Below are 18,517 nucleotides of genomic sequence, written 5' to 3'. Positions count from 1 at the left end.
GATCACAAGGAAAGGGAGAGGAGCCTGAAAGACCAATAGTCATTTGGCCTGTCCTTAAATTTGAAAGACTTTTTCTTTTTGGTGCCTCACTGCTGTTACTTTTTGAAATCCTGTTTGGAAGCACTTTGCTGCTTGAAATATTTAAGTAAAAGGTAGCTGTGGTGGAAGGAAATGTTTTATTTGCCTTAAAAAGGGAAGGTTGGAAGATGTGGGTCACCCCTTGAATCAACTTTCCCTCATCTAATCTCTTAAGCTCCTCAGTTGCAGAAGGGCCAAACAGAAATTCCTTGTCCGTTGTGAACTTAAAATGTCAGTTTTCACATCGTTTGGAAAACTGCGGGAATACAACTATGCAAATCTGATCCAGAAGCAAAAACCCTGGAGACAGTATTAGCAGCACTCTAAGAACACTAAGGCATGTTTAAATTACATGCCAAGCAAACATAACTGGCATTCAAAGAATTTTTCACCTCAGAAGAGGGAAGGTTAACAGTTAACTTTATCATATTCTCAAAAGACTGTAGTAAACACATTAACATGTGAGCCTGGCATAAAATTCTGAATGTTAAAGCATAAGCAGAAAACTATTTTTTTCAAATCTGAAAATGCTATCACATCCTAATCAGACAGAATAGGCTTGGTATTAATTTGTTTAGTAGAAGCAATTCTGAAAGGGAAATCACTGCAGGGTCTGCTTTAGGATTAGAAAAGTATTTGAGAGTTTGAGGTACCATGTTACAACATATCAGACTTCCTAGCAAGAGGCTGACTTGTCAGGGTAAACTGCAAGCTGTGAGAAAAATATTCTCTAAAGCAGATAAAACAGGAGAAGCAGTTAATTACGGATTATAGCCAACTGTTACAAATTATACACCTGCTGAGCAACAGTAATTTCACTGTGATCTCACTGAAAAATAATTTCATTTTTGATAAAGTTTCAGAAAAAAAAGTCTGGAGGGAAATCTGAAGCAGCTCTCCTTAAAACCAGAACCTTTAAGCTGAGTAGAAAATCCTGAAGCACAACCCTCGCCATCCATTTCCTGCTCTTCTGACTGAAATTCAGAGTTAAAGTGAGGAAAATATTTCTTTTCTCATGAGGGGAGGAACTGTGAGTAGTAAAAGGAGAAATTAACTCCCTAGCAAATCCCAAAAAAACTTCCCTGTACACAGAAATAGAAATACAAGCCAAATATTAACTCCCTACCAAATCCCCCAAAAAATCTTCCACAGAAATAGAAATATAAGCCAAATGTTTAACTTTCTCTTTTCTCTTCTTCTCCTGGGAGATTCCTTGAAAAAGGACGAACCCAAACAGCACACTGTCCCAAAACTCAGGCTCCCTTTCCTGGCTAATAGGTTAAACACTTTTCCCTTCCTCCAAGACTGACAACAGTAGTTCTCCCTTGCATGCAGAAGGCACCCCTATAGCCACACAGAACGTGTCTATCATTCAGTCCTTAGTGGCTGTCAATGCTGCAGTAGAGTGTCCAGGAGAAAAGACAAGCAGTTTAAGGAACGAAGACTGGCCAACAATACTGTCAACCATCAGCAGCTGAGACACAACTGGAACTGGGTGACACCCAGACTTTTTCTTCATGAGGGTATAGGAAGGAATATCTGTAGAAAGCAGTAATTGCCTGAAGAAGTTGGAAAACTTTTTGAATTATCAAAAGGAGGTTATGAGGCAATATAAAACACTAACAGTGTCCACAAGCACAAAGTCCTGCCACTACAACTAAAACCTACATATCTGTAGTAAAAAGATTTTTTAAGACTGTTCAAACAAGGAATCACAATAAATGCCTCCCCTGAAAGTAAGTGACAGTCTGAAAGTGAAAAGTTTCCTCAGTAAATAAGAATTGTGGAAGATTCTCGCCAACAGGGGACTTACCTACCTAGCTTTGAAGGATTGATAGCTGACCACCGATTCTACATGGCCTGCCAAAGAAGAGCACTCTGGTGGGAAAAAGCTCTGCCTTTTTCTTGCTCTGCCTTTTTTAGGGATCTCGTGACAGTTCCAGCATATAGAGGGCATCTGTTAGCTTTCAAAAGATGGCCAGTGCAGTTAAGTAGGGACCTAGATTGCTTAGGAGGCCACTGCAATGATGATCTAATGTGGAACATCACAGAGATCTCAAAGATTAATAATTATCCTACACAGCTGAAATTACTGAATATTGCTCTGTTTGTACAGCACACCAAAGCAATTGTATCTGAATTTATTTACATTAAGTAGAAAGAAATAAACTCTGTGAAACAAAGTGATGCCTAGAAACACCTTCATTAGTGTCAAGATCCATAATAGCTTCTTCTTTATCATGGAAGAAATTAGAGGCAATGGTCTATGTAAAGAGTTGGCAATCTGACTCCACAAGTTAATGACCGAATTGTGGATTATTTTTTCTTATGAAGACTGGAATTCTAGACCACCATAATGTTTAGAAACCTGATTTAAGAAATTAGTAAACTCCCAAGTGGTGTGACTGCCCTCTGAAAATACCACAGTATTATATGAACTTGGGTCTTTGGTGAGAAAAACAAATATGATCCAGAACATCCCTCAGGAACACTTTCTGCAAAAGAGGGATAGGTCATACTTCTAGCAGATGGTGCCATTCAAGGAGTCTATAAGGGAGACTACACCTCTCCCTCAAGAAGTCCCAATAACAAAGGCAGGGCCTGCATAAGAATCAGAACATAGTGCAAGTTATGGAAAAAAATGCAAATGTGTCTCAAATATAAGGCTAATAATATAATGTGAAGGCAAAATATACTATAAATACTCTGGGGGCATTCACAGGTCCAAAGTGGAGCACTTAACAGTAAATAACCTAGACGTTTAAAGCTTCACGTGAAACTTGGACAGTGGGGTGTGCTAAAAGTCATCCTTCCCACTGAAGGTCACCCACTCATGTCCCTCATGCAACAGCAGCAAGAGAAAATGGAATTCTACCATCATGAATTGCTTTACTGCCCTCTAGCTTAATGAGGCGTAAAGGTATAGAATTGGCCTCTAATTCATCTTTTCTCTTGTGTACAGAAATGAAAAGGAAATAATAAGCTGCTTCTCTGACAGGAGAATAAGCCCACTGTCTGATCCACCTTTGTACTGACTTGATCTTTCCTACTCTGGTTATCAAAGACTTGCCCCCTTCTTGGTTTAATCTGGATATAAACACTTTCTTGTAGCTTGAATCAGCACACGTTATACCCATAAGTCTGTGGAAACTACTCCCCAACTGCTCTGATAGTTTGCTGTGAGGTCTATGCCTCCTTCTTAGTCAAATGGTCTGTCTCTGAAGCACCTTACTGCCAAGGTTCTTTCTTCAGAAGAGGGATAATCAGTCAAAAAGAACTATTAAAACCTGGTTCTTCTTCTCCTCAAACTACCAGCAGATGCCTTCCCTCTGCCCAAAAGTTTCTCTCCTTGAAACTCAGCCTTTCTTATTTGGTGGCACAAAAGAATAGAGCCCTGACTGCACCAGAAAAAACTATGCCTGCTTCCTAAAAAGTCAACCGGGGAAGGTAAGAATAGAGAGCATTCTGTTGGCTTCCTTATCCCACGGCTAGTGATTTGGGATTTTGGTTGGGGTACAGCTCACAGCGGAGACCTGAATGCACTACCAGCTCATCTGCAGTCAAAGATCTGTACTGACATGACTGCATACCAACAATGGGGCGGACCAATTAGTAGGGCTTAACAAAAATATATTCCCCTAAGGATGGCAGCTTGCCTCTGCTGCACTTTTTCTCCAGATGGTAATATGGTTACGGCTAGACAATTGGGGAGCAAATTAGCAGAGAGAGGAAGGTGCTTAATGGTTGAGACAGGATGGATAGCCAAAAAAGGCTTTGAAAGTCTAAAAAGACTTTGGACCAGGCCCTCTCACATCAGAAAAAAGAATCTCCTTCCATACTGACTAACTCACTTGGAGATGAGGACCAGGACAAAGGCAAGAAAGATGGAAGACATGTACTCTTTTCCTCTTTTTCCTCTAACTGATTAACCAAGACATTAAATGCTTCACAGACGGACACCTCAGTGCCAGGAAAGGCATGTTTCTGACTTCAGAGATACTGTTTTCAGCATACAGGTGTCATAAGCTGCAGCTTTAAAACTGTAGTAAGCAGTGTGGCGGGTAAATTTAGATAAAAGGAAACATGTCAAAGAATCATATTCAAAACACCAAAATCTTTTCTGTCACCTTTCAAAGGCAGCTCCTCTGACAAGGACACTGCCTGATCGATCATATCACCCTGATTAAACAACCACATGAATAAAAATAAATTTAAAGCCCTGGCTCTAATGCTGCCCATATAATACATTTTTCTTTGCTATAAGTCCTAAAATTCTCTCTCACAAGATCTCAAATTGCTTACTGAAAAGACAGTGAAGCAGGGGAAGAAGCAGTAGTGGCAGAAGACTCAACTAATATCAGGATTGTCTCTCATTGGATAATTTATCAGACTGCCACTGGAAGTCACCGTTCTGCAAAGATGCTTCAAGTCATGCACAGTAGAACGTTCATTCAAAGATTTCCCTTCTTGGTGCGTGTGTGTGTGACTTGCTTTGCACATAAGATACAGTGTGCTTATGTGTGTGTGTGTCTGTATATATATATATATATATATATATATATATATATATATATATATATATATATACACACACATATATATGCATATATACATGCATACCTGTTTTACTCTCTCTATATAGTGCCAGCTTCTATTCACACAGCAATTATATGCAATAAACTACCATATTCGCAGACACAGCAAAGCAACAGGAAATCTAGCAAAATCACTTCTGTCACTAAGTTTGCCTTGGTGAGCTTAATGAGTAGCATAAGTACACTAAATTCACTGTTTTGCAGCCTGAGGAAAAAGGCAGAACAGGAGATGAAGAAGTCCAAAGTACAATGAGAAACAGACTGCTGATAAACAAGTGCAGGCCTAATGTATTTTCCTCATCCCTCAGTGATCTTTAAAACAACTCAACAGATAGGTATAAATAAATGTACATCAATAAAAAATGGGATAAGGACTCTGAAAGCTAACACATGTTCTAATCCCTTAGCCCTGAGCATGCACTTTCTTTGCAATATGGATGATTCATAGCCCAGTGCAGATGCCACAGATAAAGACACAGTACGCTGCAAGGAACTACCACTGCAAAAATGATGTAAAATTCCTGCAGTGCCACCTTGTGCTACTACAGAGATAAACAGTTATGTACTTACCATAACTTGGAATCTGTGCTCTCCAGTCTCATTATTAATCATGGATGGGTGTAGGATCTGACATTAGATCTGAGCTGGCAACTAGGAAGACAGCTCCTGAGCTCAAGCTCCTCCCCTTGCCAAGATTCCTTGCTACCCACAACCCTCAAATCGAGTTTGCTGGATAGTAAAAGGAGGCAGTGAATACTGCCTAAAAAGATGAAAGGATACCAAGGGATACATTCCTCCCTAACTCCCAAAAACCAGAAGGAGGGGGAAGGAGGGTGGGAGCATGATGAATGATGACACTGTATAGCAGAGATTCCAAGTTATGGTAAGTACATAACTTTTTATCTGATGCTATCCATGTTATTATTGATCATGGATGGGTTAGAGTCCCCAGCCACTAATAACTCTGGCAGGTCACATGGAAGGATATGCCGGAGCACAGAAGAACGAAAGGAAGCCCTGCTCCTGGACACCAAGTCTAACTTGCAATGAGCAACAAAGGTTTAGCCAAGAAGGTAGAAGATGCAGCTACCGACCTAATAGAGTGAGCTTTGACTGGTCTGGTGAGCTCCAGGTGTCTACTTTCATAAATATAAGAAATACAGCTGGTGATCCTATGAGAAATAGACACCTTGGAAACCGCTTGATCTCTCTTGGCCTGAGAAAAGGCAACAAAGGAATGATCAGACTTTCGAAAATTTTCAGTCCGCTTGAGGTAAAAATGTAACTGCCTATGAACATCCAAACAATGCAACTGATATTCTCCTTTATTGGAAACATTTGGAAAGAACACAGGAAGTTGAATCGACTGATTAAGATTCACCTCTGAAGATGCCTTAGGGACAAAGAAAGGCTTGGTCCTCAGAGACACCCTATCCTTAGGGAATACTATGAAGGGAGGCTTTATGCACACAGCCTATAATTCAGTGACCCTCTTGGCTGAAGTAACCACCACCAAAAGGGCTGTCTTCCAGGATAGGAAGACTGTAGCACCAAAGTGAGATCCCAAGGGGGGCAGGATCCTTTACAGGATGTCCGAGAGAAAGATCCCTTTAAGTAAAGCCTTGTACAGCCTACAAGAAAAGGTGGGACTTTTGCTCAAATGGAAGTTGGAGATAGCAGTCAGATGGAAATTAATCATGGAGAAACTAGTCCCCTGTTGAAAAGAGAGGCCAGGAACAACAAGATGTCTGGGATAAAAGCTGAAAAGGGATTTAGATTTGTGTTGTGTTGCCCATATATGGAATATCTTCCATTTGCTGAAATACACCTTCTTGGTAGATGGCTTTTAAGAAGCCAAAATAATGGTGTTAACCAGGAAAGGAAGCCTGAACTGGGAAAGAATCATTGGAACTGGAGGTACCAAGCAGTCAGATGAAGAGACTGAAGGTTGGGAAGAGGAAGCTCCCAAGGATGGGAAAGGAGATCTGGAATGGAATCTAATATCCAAGGTGGATATTTCAGATAAGACCTTCTTCTTATTCTTTTGGCTTTTCCCGGTTAGGGGTCACCACAGCGGATCATCTGTCTGCTCATGACTGGCAGTGGAGTTCTACGGTGTTGAGCTGCCAGCCCGGTGCCCAACCTTCCACAGAAGGCACACACATTCACACACTCACACCTAGGGCCAATTTAGATGAGACCAAAGGAGGGAAAACCACACCTAACAAAGGCCAGAAGGGGGCAATGAGGATGAGAGAAGTCTTCAGGTGATGAGCTTTCTGTAAGACTTTGGGAATGACGGGAGTTGAGGGATAAGCACACAGAAGCCCCAATGGTCAGTCATGAACTAGAGCATCCCTGGGTGACTCCCCCTTTGGGAGGGATCAGGGGAAAGTATTTGTTGCATTTATGATTGACCAGAGAGGCAAAAAGAATGCAGCAAGGGAGACCCCAGTGGTCAAATAACGGACGTGCCACTGACGGATTCAGGGACCACTTGTGAGGACTCAGGATAGATCTGCAGAGTTTGTCAGCTAATACGTCGGAACTGCCAGGAATATGCTTTGCAAGAAGAAAGTACTTGGAAGGCATCACCCATTCCCACACTCTCATGGCCTCTCTGCACAGGGGATAAGATCATGTTCCCCCCTGCTTGTTGACGTACCAGACCACCACCATATTGTCTGACTGAACTGCAATGGTCCCGAGAGGGTGACAGTCTTGGGAGGCTTGCAACATTAGAAGGGCACTGATGTGCAATTTGGTCTCTAATGGGGACTACGTGCCTTGAACAGTCCTTTCCCAATAATGCCCCCCACCCCAAAAGGGAGGCATTTGTGGTCACTGTGGCTTGGGTTTGGGGAAGAAAGAAGGGTCTGCCTAGAAGAAGGTCCTGAACTTGGAGCCACTAAGCAAGGTGATATCTGCAGACTTGAGAAATCCAGATGGTCATGGACATGGAATGAAGATGAGCAGACCCCTGCACTGCTAGGGTCCAGTGTAGAACTCGCATGTGATATCTGGTAAGAGGGGACTAACTGAATCACTGCCAACATTGAATCTAGCGTCTGCAAGATTAAATGGACTCTGGGACGTTCCAGATCCAGAAGATGATGGACCTGTTCCCGAATCATCTCGACTCTGCATAGGGGAAGTGCTGCAGTTTCTGACATCATGTTCAGAAGGACCCCGATAAATTCCAGGACAGGATGACTGTGATGCCTAGGTCCTGAAAGAGACTGAGTGTGTAATCAATGGCCAATGTGAGTTGATGCCTTGTGGATGTCACAAGGAGCCAATCATCCATAGGTTCATAGGTTCATACTAGGCTATCTGCCCTAAGGCATTTATAAGCCTAGCCAGAGTGTGTATGGCTTTCGCCACCCATTTTAAATTAATTTTGCTATGCCCTTTTTCGAGGTTAGTATACTGTGCTTCTGTCTAACAGTGACACAGAAGTGATACCCAGGGTAAACCTACGATCTCCCATCCACTCATCAAGATTCCTCTTGAAGAGAGTCAATGAGGGACTCTGCCTAACCTGGACTGGGATTTTATTCCAGAGTGAAGGGAGCCTCTGGGCTATGAATCTGTCCCTCCAGCATGTCCTATTTATTTCAGTGCTGAGGTTTAAGTCCCTCGAGCGCGTAGCTCAATGGGATTTGGATTTTCTGAGGTGCAGCATGTCCATTAATTCCGGGTTGGACATGGCTTTATAAGTCAGGCACAGATCACCTCTGAGCAGGCGGTATGCCACTGAGTAGAGCTGGAGTTTCTTTAACCGGGCAGCATACGGCATCTGTTTGAGCCCCTTGATCCTCTTGGTGAGGTACTTTTGGGGTCTTTCCAGTTGCTGCTGCAGGTGTCTGGTAAGGTACATCCCAAAAGGGGCATTGTACTCAATTATGGGCCTGGTGAGGGATGAGTAAAGAGGCACGATGACCTCCACTGATCTAGATGTGAATCCCTTCATGATTAGGTGGGCTATATAAAATGTTTTTCTAACCACTTTGGCCACGTGGTTGTCAAATGAGAGATTGCTTTCAACTTGGGTCCCCAGGTCCCTAATTACTTCTTCTGTACTTAATGGATTACCACCTATGTGGTAATTTGTGGGCACTTTGTTTTTGCCAAAGGGGATGACTATACACTTTTTGGCGTTTAGCTTGAGGCCATGGCTCTGGCACCAGTTGTCTGTTTCTATGAGGCCCTTTTGGAGGATGCTTGTGTCAGCTGGAGAGTCTATTATGGTGCCCAGTTTGCAGTCATCTGCGAACTTGGTCAGCCACAGTCCTTCCATGTTGGCCTGTGCCTCCGAGAAATATATACCAAACAAGAGAGGTCCCAAGACTGAGCCTTGTGGGACGCCACTTGTAACTGGTTTGGAGTCTGACATGGCTCCAGCTATTCTAACCATGTGGGTTCTGTCCTTGAGCCAGTTTGCATCCCATCTAGTGACATAGGGGTTTATATTTAAGCTGGTGAGCTAATATCCAGGTATGGAAAGACCTGGAAACCTAGCAGCCGGAGATGATCTGCTACCACTGCTACCTGGGGGGGGGGGGTGGAGGTGAGGTGAGTCCAAAGGGCAGGGGGCTCTAAACTGATCGTGATTGGCCCCAGCCAGAAGTGTAGGTATCTCATGGAGCATCTGTCGATTTTGATGTGATAGTATGCATCCTTGAGATCCACTGAGCACATCCAATCATCCTTGCAGAGAAGAGGCAGAATGGACTGAACAGTGACCATCTGGAACTTTGACTTCTTGACCAATGAATTGGAAACACTGAGGTCCAGAATAGGACACAAATCCATGATTTTTAAAGCACCAGAAAGAAGCGAGACTAAGTTCTGGACCCTCGTTGCCCTGTTGAGACCTCCTGGATGGCTCTTTTTTGAAAGTGGTCTCGAACCTCTAGAAGGCCAACTCCCTTTGTTGGGTGGAACATCTGGGAGAGATGTTTGAGCTGGAGGGGGCTGAAAAAAGGGTATGAGATAACCCCTGGACATGATGTTTAACACCTACTGATCTGAGGTAATACTTGTCCAGGCTAGTGGGTGGAGTGAGAGATGATTCCCAACTGCCTCCAGGGCAGGACAGCCGGGAAGCACTTCAGGAACACTGAGGGAGCTTCTCTGAGAAGTGTTCCCAAGAGCCCTGGTTCTGCAGACCTCCTCTGCCTCTGGGGCAGAATCTGTTGTCAAACCTCCTTCCCCAGCCAGAGGAAGAGGATTCATGTGGAGCATCCTGGAAGGAAGACTAAGGCCTGTGGAACCACAGTTTCTTATGACCCCTCTGATTTTTGGAAAAGGATCATTGGGGAGTAGAGAACTTGATCCTGACTGTGGACACAGTCTTTCCCTCCTGCATGCTACAGGTTCAAGTTTCTTTGACTGAAGGGCCAAACAGAGTTGACCCATCAAAATGGGCACTAGAGAATGATGCCTTGAAGGGTTCCACAAACCTGCAAAGGGGAATCCAGGCATAGTGCCTAATGGCAATGCCAGTGCCAGCTGCTCAACAGTTGGCCGCCACTGCACTGGAGATCAACCTTTTTGAGGCGTTAACCAGGGAAGTCAGAGTAGACAGCTTCAGAGAGACCAATCTGAGACTCTCGAGAGGCAGCAACTCATAAAGGGAAGTGGAGTACTCTGATACCAAGTCCCTGTGCAGCTGGGTAAAGTGTGCCATGTAGTTGGTTGCTCTCAGTCCAAATGTAGCTGAGGCAAACACACGCTTCCCAAAATGGTCAGTCACCCAAGACTTTCTGTTTGGGGGATGGACCATGGAGCTCTGTTCAGCAAGCTTCTTTTTTTGTAGCTGTGGCCACCACAATAGCATCAACGAGAATGCCCTTGCTCCAAAAAGTCTTGTCTTTGGGGGGACTTAGGAACTTATCAGCTTTCTTGGGAACTGGTTCCACTGTGCCCAGCTCCTTCCACGCCCTGCTGGATATGAGCTGGATGAGCTCATCTGCAGGAGGAGATACTCAGGTAGAAGATAGGCCCCATGCTGAAGGCTTTCCTGAAGTCCTTCAGGAACATGGATCCCTCTGGAGATGTGGCAGGGGAAGACCAACCAACTCGCTGTTTAAGGATCTTGAGGATGTTTAAGGATCATGAGGATGTCCCCAAAGGACACCTCAGACAGAAGTCAGGGGACTCGTCTCCTTCCTCAAAATCCATGTCTTCAATGAGGGACTCTCGAGGGGAGTACAGGTGCCTCCTCTTGCACATCCTCTTCCGAGAAGGCTCCTCCATGGTGGGCTCTGGGGAGGACTTGGAACAGGAAGGGACCCCAATGGGGGAAATGCCCATCTGAAGGAGCTCACTGGAGGGCTGACCATGGCAGGATAATGACATCTCACCTCCCAACATTGAGTGAGGCTGGGGAGGATCCAGAGTCAAAGCAGAGGCAGCTGCCCAGCTGGAGATGGTCCCCTATATTGCCCGGAAAGCCGACAGGCTGGACAAAGCCCCCCAATCTCCCCACCAGCCGCAGCCAACCAGGACAGAGGGGTGACCCTGATACAGCACTGACATCCCCACACAATACTGGCCCTGAGCTGTTTAAAGTGGAGGCCCCCCAGAGGGAGAGAAAGATCTGAAAGCTCCAGTCCTGCCCCCAACTCCCCAGTAACCCCCACCAACCTCGTGGGGCTGAGGCACCACCAGCTCCAAGGGCAATGGAGCTGAACCTGCCAGGGACCCAGATGGTGTGGGAAGAAAAGCAATACCTCACATTGCTGGACTCTCCCTAGGGATGCCCTGATCCTGCGGGAACGAAACCAGATGGGTCAGTCAAGGAGAGAGGAGTTTTTTGAATGGCAAAGATCCCCTGGGTCAGTGGGCAGGGGATGGCAACAAGCCTAACCTGATTTGGTACTTGAAAAAGCTCATCATCCTATCCATATCCGAGGGGAGCAGACTCCTGGTAGAATGGGAAGATAGTGAGGAATGGTGCAACCTAGCTGAGGGCCTGCAGTCTTGAGAAGGAGACCTGCTTGAAAGCCCTGGATCCAATCTTCTGGGTCAGGAGGGGGAGCCTTCAATAATAATTGGATCCGACAAAGCTTTTGGATCCAAGGGCCTGCTTGGATCTGAGAACACAGAAGGCATCTCAGTCAGATCCGAAGGGTAGGCCAGATCCGAGGATGGTCTAGGTCGGCTCAGATCCAAGGACCTCTGAGGCTCCAAGGTCTTGGATCTGACAGAGGAATCTGGGGCTCTCAGAGCAGAAGAGACTGGATCTGAAACTAGGGAGGCAGGTCTCGGATCCGGGGAGCTGTGATCAGAGAGCCTTGGCTTTTTAGTGGGAGAATCCCTTGAGGATGAAGACTTCCTCCTGGGATCCGAGGGAGGTTTAGAAGGGGAACATGAAACCAAGGGACCCCCTTTAGCCAACCCTTTCAGCAAGAGCTTATTCCTGTGGTCCAGGAGAGCCCTGGGGTTGAATCTGGTACAAATGTCACATTCAACCTCCAGATGTGGCTCTACCAGACAGTAAACACACTCCTCATGGGAGTTGGAATGTGGCATTTTCCGACCACATGAGGAGCCCCTTTTGAAAACAATGGGCTTTTCAGACATCTCACACACACACACCACCTGCACACTGCACAACAGTAAAAAGGAGGTGGTGGGAGAAGAAGGGGAAAGGAATAGAAAAAAAAAAGGCTACTGAAATCCTGAGAAGAGCAAAGGTGGGAACCCGGGAAAGGGGGTTAAAAAGTACTTTAAAGATTACCAGGAGAGGAGGAAACTACCCAAGGGAGATAGAAGGTAAGGTAGGAGAAGAGACATAGCAAAACATCCCAAAAGGAAAGGAAAAAAGTTACTTATCTGAACCTATTTTCTTGAGCTGCAGGAAGCACGTCTTGAAGGAAATTGTGGCAAATGAGATCTAAGGTTTGTGGATAGCAAGGAATCTTGGGAAGGGGAGGATCTTGGGTACAGGAGCAGTCTTCCTAGTTGCTGGCTCAGATCCAGTGTCGGATCCTAAACCCATCCGTGATCAACGATAGCATCAGATCAAATGATTCAGAGAGGCAAGAATGCTTGAACACAAACAATTGCAATATTTAAAAAAATTATTATTGTAGAACCATCAAAAATGCATCGTCACTATACTACACTTTAAAATAAGCATTTCCATACTTGTGGATTAAAATGTATTCTTTTCTAACCTTTTCCGTATCTAGCTGATGTAGCCTTGTGGTATACAGTGGTAGATGGTTGGGAAAAGTATCCTTCAATTCATCAAATAAATAACTAGAATCTAACCTATAAAGAAAAAAGAAAATGTAAGAGTTAACATGTTTGTATTGGACATCTGTTACTCATTTTGTGTTCTTCTTTTCCCTGCAATAGTTTGAAAAGAATCAGCTTATTTCTTTCTTAATAATTTAGTTTCAAGGTATTCTCAATCACATTTAACAAGATAGCAAAAATTTCAAAACAGCATGACCAAGGACAGCATGGACAAATCAAAATTAGTGTCTATACCTAGGTAACACACAGTACAGTAAAAGCAACAACTTCTAGGAATAAAGTAGTAGTGAAATATTAAAGTCAAACACTGAGAATATACATGTGCAATCACAATAACAAAACTAACAACTAAGGCTGAATTTAACAAGAATTAACTGATTGGACACTTCTGTAAAGCAGAGAGAAATCAAAAGAAGAGAGCTTCAAGACAATAATTTATGATGTCACAGAGACTAGAATGATTCAAATCTGAAAAATAATCCATCAAAATCAGTTAAGATCTAATGCAAAATGTTATTACACCAAAAACAGTTTAGAAGAGCCAATTCAAAAGCACAAATTAAACCCTGACAGTGAATTACATAATCTGTGATTGACTACTAAACCTGGGAAGTGGAAGTATCATCTGGGAGGGCTGAGGTGAGTGCAAAATGCCATCTCACTCAACCTGGGGAGAGGGAAAGCAGCTTGGGCTGCAGCAGCACTGACATCAAGTACATGCGGTGTGTCATGGTAAAGGCAGCAGGAGTGCGTAGGCATGCAGGTCCATCAAAATGCAGTGACAACTTGCAGCCAGACAGAGGCAAAAGATGGAAGATAAACAATTCATCTGGTCTTGCCTTGTGGAATGCTGATGTCAAGCTACCAGAAAGACAGGAGGAATATCAGGGCTGGCAAAACCTCTGATGACTTTCTGTACAATGGCCTCACATGAACAGCTCCTGCCAAAGGAGGAGGAATGGGTTGATTAGGTCATGGGACAGCTGATGGTTAATATAAAAAAAAAATAAATTAGGAAAAAACAGCTATCAGAAAACAATTTAACTAAAGTGTAAGACTGCATAACAGTAAGACAGTTAAAAACTTCATACATACAACAAAAGTATTCCTTCATTCCCTATCACCAGGTTTTCCAGTTCAGGGTCACACACAATCAATAAAGATTAAAGTAGTAGTTTAGGTCATCAAATAAATGAGACATAAGTGTCTGAATAACTGGTATGTTTTTACTACCTCAGCTGACCTATGAAGATTCCATGTAGGGGCCCCTAAGACTTGGTCATTCTTTCTATCACTCAGAATTTCAATTAATTTTCTTTGTAACATTCCAGATTCGCGGACATGCACACACCTGCTCAGGATTATATATTTCATGATGAAACACACAAAATTCAAAAAGCACACTTTCCTTCACCATAATCAGCTTGTCTCCTGCAGAAACTGCATTTCCCACTACAACTAAGCAATCTACAAGTATGTAGCACCAACACCATGACATAAAGGGAAAAAGTCCCGAGTACAGCCCAGGCAATCCAAGTTCGATTAGTAGCTCAAGAGGCTGAGGCACTGACGTGGAATGATGGGCATGTTCACCCTGGGGGAGGATGTGGACTCTAGTACACCTCATACAGATCTCCAGCACAGGGTGGTAATGGACAAGGGGGCATTGGCCGAGTCTTCACAGAGGAGGGGCTATATATGCTGGCATGCCCCATTATACAGCTGTACCAAAGACGCTATGGATGCATGAGAGTGATGGGAAAAGGTAGAAAAAAAAGGCGCACTCAGAAGAAGTATGATTCTGCAACAGAATCCCTGATCACTGGCCATTTCTATGGGCTAGGTTTAGTCCAGTGAGGATAAGGTGGTGCCAAGTAGGCCCAGTAAATGGGAAGGGGACCTACGGGCAAGCTAATGGCCAGCTGTGGGAGCCAAAAAGTGATATATAAGTATATACATGCTGAGCTTGCATAGAATCCAGAGCAGAAACCATCTGGAAAGTCCATTAACCTGCAGTGAGATGGAGTGAGGTCATCTAAGAGATTTCCACTTCAGAAAACAATTAAAATGGTAAGAACAAGCCTATTGTGCCTAACAGTAAGGACATTACTTGATGAGCCTTGCTGAACAGAATCCTAAGCAGCAAGACCATAAAATACACATGAGCAAGACGACAAAATCTGGATAAGCAAAAAAGGGCTAAACACTGGCAAGTCGACCTAGAAGGCCTAACTCCAGGAAAGGATAAAGACTGAAAAACCTACAACGAAATTATTCCAAAACAATGCTGGAGACAATCCTCTCCAAGGGAGCAGATAAGATCCAGAAGCAAATAAAATAACTGCCAATCCACAATGAAAGCTCTCCACCTCTAACTTGGAGGTGGTTGTGGTGGGGATGAGATAAATTACAAGTCCTTCACCTCAGCCACACAATTGTATGATGAGGCACCCCCCCCCCATCCTCCTTCTCACATGTAGCAACAAAGATCTTGTAAAACGAGGATCAATGCTGCTCCCACAATCTACCTCCATGAAAGACTAGGAGGAGGGGACTGTGCTGAAACATATGACAACCTATCCAGAAGAAAACATGAAGGAAGGAAGAAAAGGATCAGTGGCATCCCCTCAGGGCCTTGAGAACCAAAATTAATAAAGGGAGACTGCAGATCATTAAGAAATAACTCCTGTTTCAGTGCTGAAATTGTGACACTAGCACACCAGTTGCTGGAGTTCAGCTTATCCCCAAGAAAGAGTGGACAGGTTTACACATCAGAGATGAAATACAGTCCTTTACAACAGGGTGCAAAGAGACTTGATCATACAATTCCACCAGGAATCCAGGAAACAAACCATGTAAAAGCTATGAAATGGACAGAACTCCAGCCACAACATTTTGTCCACACTGGACACCTCAAGCAATGACCAGGATGGTAGTACAGCTCTATCCTCTGAAAGAACTAAGCCCTCTGGGACCAACAAGAGACTGTCACTTAGCTCACAGCCTACCCTGACAAATCCCACTTAATTCATGAGAATTCTAGGGACCAGAAACACAATGTTTGGAAATGAAAACCCCCTCCTGGCTCAAGAAAGGTGCATTCAGCATTGGAAATGAACCCCCCCCCCGGCTTAAGAAAGGTACATTCAGGGTCAAAGGGGCAAGAATGCTATAACGCAAAATTAAGATCCCAAGGAGGTGCCACTGGTCTCTGAGGTCTTATAGAAAACTCCTTTCAAAAAAAAATCACATGACAATGAACTGAAAATGGGGGCTTCTTGGGCAGACATGCTGAAATGGCTGACCAATTAACCTTGAGTGAGGAGTATGAAATGCCATAGGATAGTAACTCTCACAAATATTGTGAAACCAGGGAAACATTACCCTGAAAGGGTACTGGTTATGTTGCTGATGCTTACTAGAAAACATTTTCCATTTATTAATATATGATTTTCTAGAAGCAGGCGTTCTTCCTTCCATTAATAAATGCTTCACATCTTCAATAAACAGGTGCATAAAGGGAAATAAGATAGTATCATCTAGGCAGTTAGCTGAAGTTGATTGGGACTGGGGTGCATCAAACACCCCTGGTCTTGCATGAGCTGATCCATTGTGTTAGGAAGGTTCTGGTAATTTCTTCTGGTCACTTCCAAAAGAAGGGTGAACCACTGTTGCCTGGGCCAGAAGGCAGTCACCACAATGAACTTGAGGGATTCCTTCTGAATCTTCAGAAGTACCCTAGATATCAGCGGGGAAGGGTGGAAAAGCATACAGGAACATTTCTGTACAAGGAAAGGAAAAGGCATCTGTCTTCCAGGCCTTCTTCCATAGAGTCCTGGTGTAGAATTTTTCCAGCTGATTGTTCAAAGAGGAGGCAAACAGGTCTACTTGAGGAGCCCACAGACATCTCAAAACTTTCTAATCTAGTTTTCATTCATGAGGGTCTGCATTTGGTCAGCTAACCTGGTCTGCTACAAAATTTTGCTCTGACAGGATGTAGAATGCCTGTAGAGTGAGATTGTGCTGTAAAGCTATATCCCAAACTAACATGGCTAACCTGCAGATAGGTTAAGACCTGGTTCCCTCTTGCTTTACTACATGACTGTGGTATTGTCTCTGACAATGTGAAGAGCTTCAGGAGACCAAAGATATTTCAGAGAGATGAGTGCTTTGATTAGAGCAAACACGTCTTTTATATTTATATGCTTGCATCTGTCCTTGGTGTACCAAAACCTTGCACTTTTATCCCTCCTGAAAATGCTCCCCAAGCAAAGTCCAAAGCATTTGTCATGACTACTTTGGAGCAGGGAAGGGAGGAAAGGACCTGGATTTAGGGATATTTGCAGTCTCCGTCAATGATTTTGCTTCTGACAAATCCCAAAATTAGGATTTGAAAAAATAATGGGTGTTGTTGCTGGGAATATAAAGAGACTTCAGATACTATTGTTATCTTTCTCATGTAGTGTTGTATAAGGCATGTCATAAGAATCACAGATGCAATGAGACCCAAATATCCTGGGTTTGGGTTGGCATAATAGTTAAGGTGTTTACCTCACAGACAACAGGTAGTGGGGGCTGATTCTCATCAAGGAAAATTAGGTAGGCTTAAAATGGCCCACAAGGGCAGCAAGGCTAGTAATTGCCCATGAACCTATGCAGAGACCAAAGTCTAAATGCAAAACCCTAGAAACAGATCTAGATACAAGGTGTTCAGAAGACACTCCAGGAGTACAATCCTGTATGATGAGTCAAAAAGGTCTTTGAATGTTCACTTGGAATTGCAGTTTATGTAAGTGATCTCTCACACAAGTGAGACATTCCTGATATTTTGAAAAAGACTCTGCAAAGATAAGCAAGTCACCTAAATACGGAAAAAATGTGGGTACCCTGTAGCCTACCAATGAGCTATAACCAGAGCTAGGCACTTTGCGAGCATTCTTAGTACAGTGGATAGTTCAAAGGGCAAGACAGAGAACTGATAATGTGACCAGGGATGTCAGATTTCTTACAGGACAGGTAGAGACAAAAAAAAAAAAAGGTCCTTCACGCTAAGTTCCGCATTAAACACAAGTTGCTCCGTTTTTGGCGATTTTTGATTGGCCCATATGCCGGTATACGAGCCAATCAAAAAATCACACAGCAGACCCTCTTCTGTTAAATGTGGAACATCAGGCAGTTCCGCATTAAACAGAAGTAGCTCCGTTTTGCGATTTTTTGATTGGCTCGTATACCGCATACAGGCCAATAAAAAAAAAAAAACACAAAGTGGAGGCTGTTTTGCCGGGATTTTAACCAGCAGTGCAGGACTCATGATCGGGCTGCTGATCTCGGGACACTCCCGCTAAAATAGAGACATCTGGCAAACCTGAATGTGACCCAGTTATACAAAACATTAAGAAACACTTTATATTTGGAGGAACAGGGACGTGGTGATAAGCATCTTTTAAATCTAGTGTTACCAGGAAACTTAAATGAGGAAGAAGAGGTAAAAGGTTGTGAAGTGACAGCTTTCTGAACTTGGGTACGATCACAAATTGGTTTAGGAAAGATCTAGAACTGTTTTTAAAGCATTT

The 18,517-nt window shown here is 43.7% G+C and overlaps 1 protein-coding gene across 2 annotated transcripts in view; it reads right to left on the bottom strand.

Annotated features, from left to right (window-relative positions):
- Positions 1-18,517, bottom strand: part of TPP2 (tripeptidyl peptidase 2) — a 2,672,548-nt gene that overhangs the window by 360,086 nt on the left and 2,293,945 nt on the right. For both annotated transcript variants that reach the window (XM_044071246.1, XM_044071247.1), the window contains one exon: positions 12,860-12,956. In XM_044071246.1, coding sequence (XP_043927181.1) covers positions 12,860-12,956 — 97 coding nt within the window. The remainder of the gene's footprint in view (positions 1-12,859; positions 12,957-18,517) is intronic.

Source organism: Protopterus annectens, chromosome 5.part0 (assembly GCF_019279795.1).
Source record: "Protopterus annectens isolate FY-2018-M chromosome 5.part0, PAN1.0, whole genome shotgun sequence".
In the NCBI taxonomy this organism is placed as follows: domain Eukaryota; kingdom Metazoa; phylum Chordata; order Ceratodontiformes; family Protopteridae; genus Protopterus; species Protopterus annectens.
Note: the sequence above shows the minus strand (reverse complement) of the source record. Positions and strands in the feature narration are given on the sequence as shown.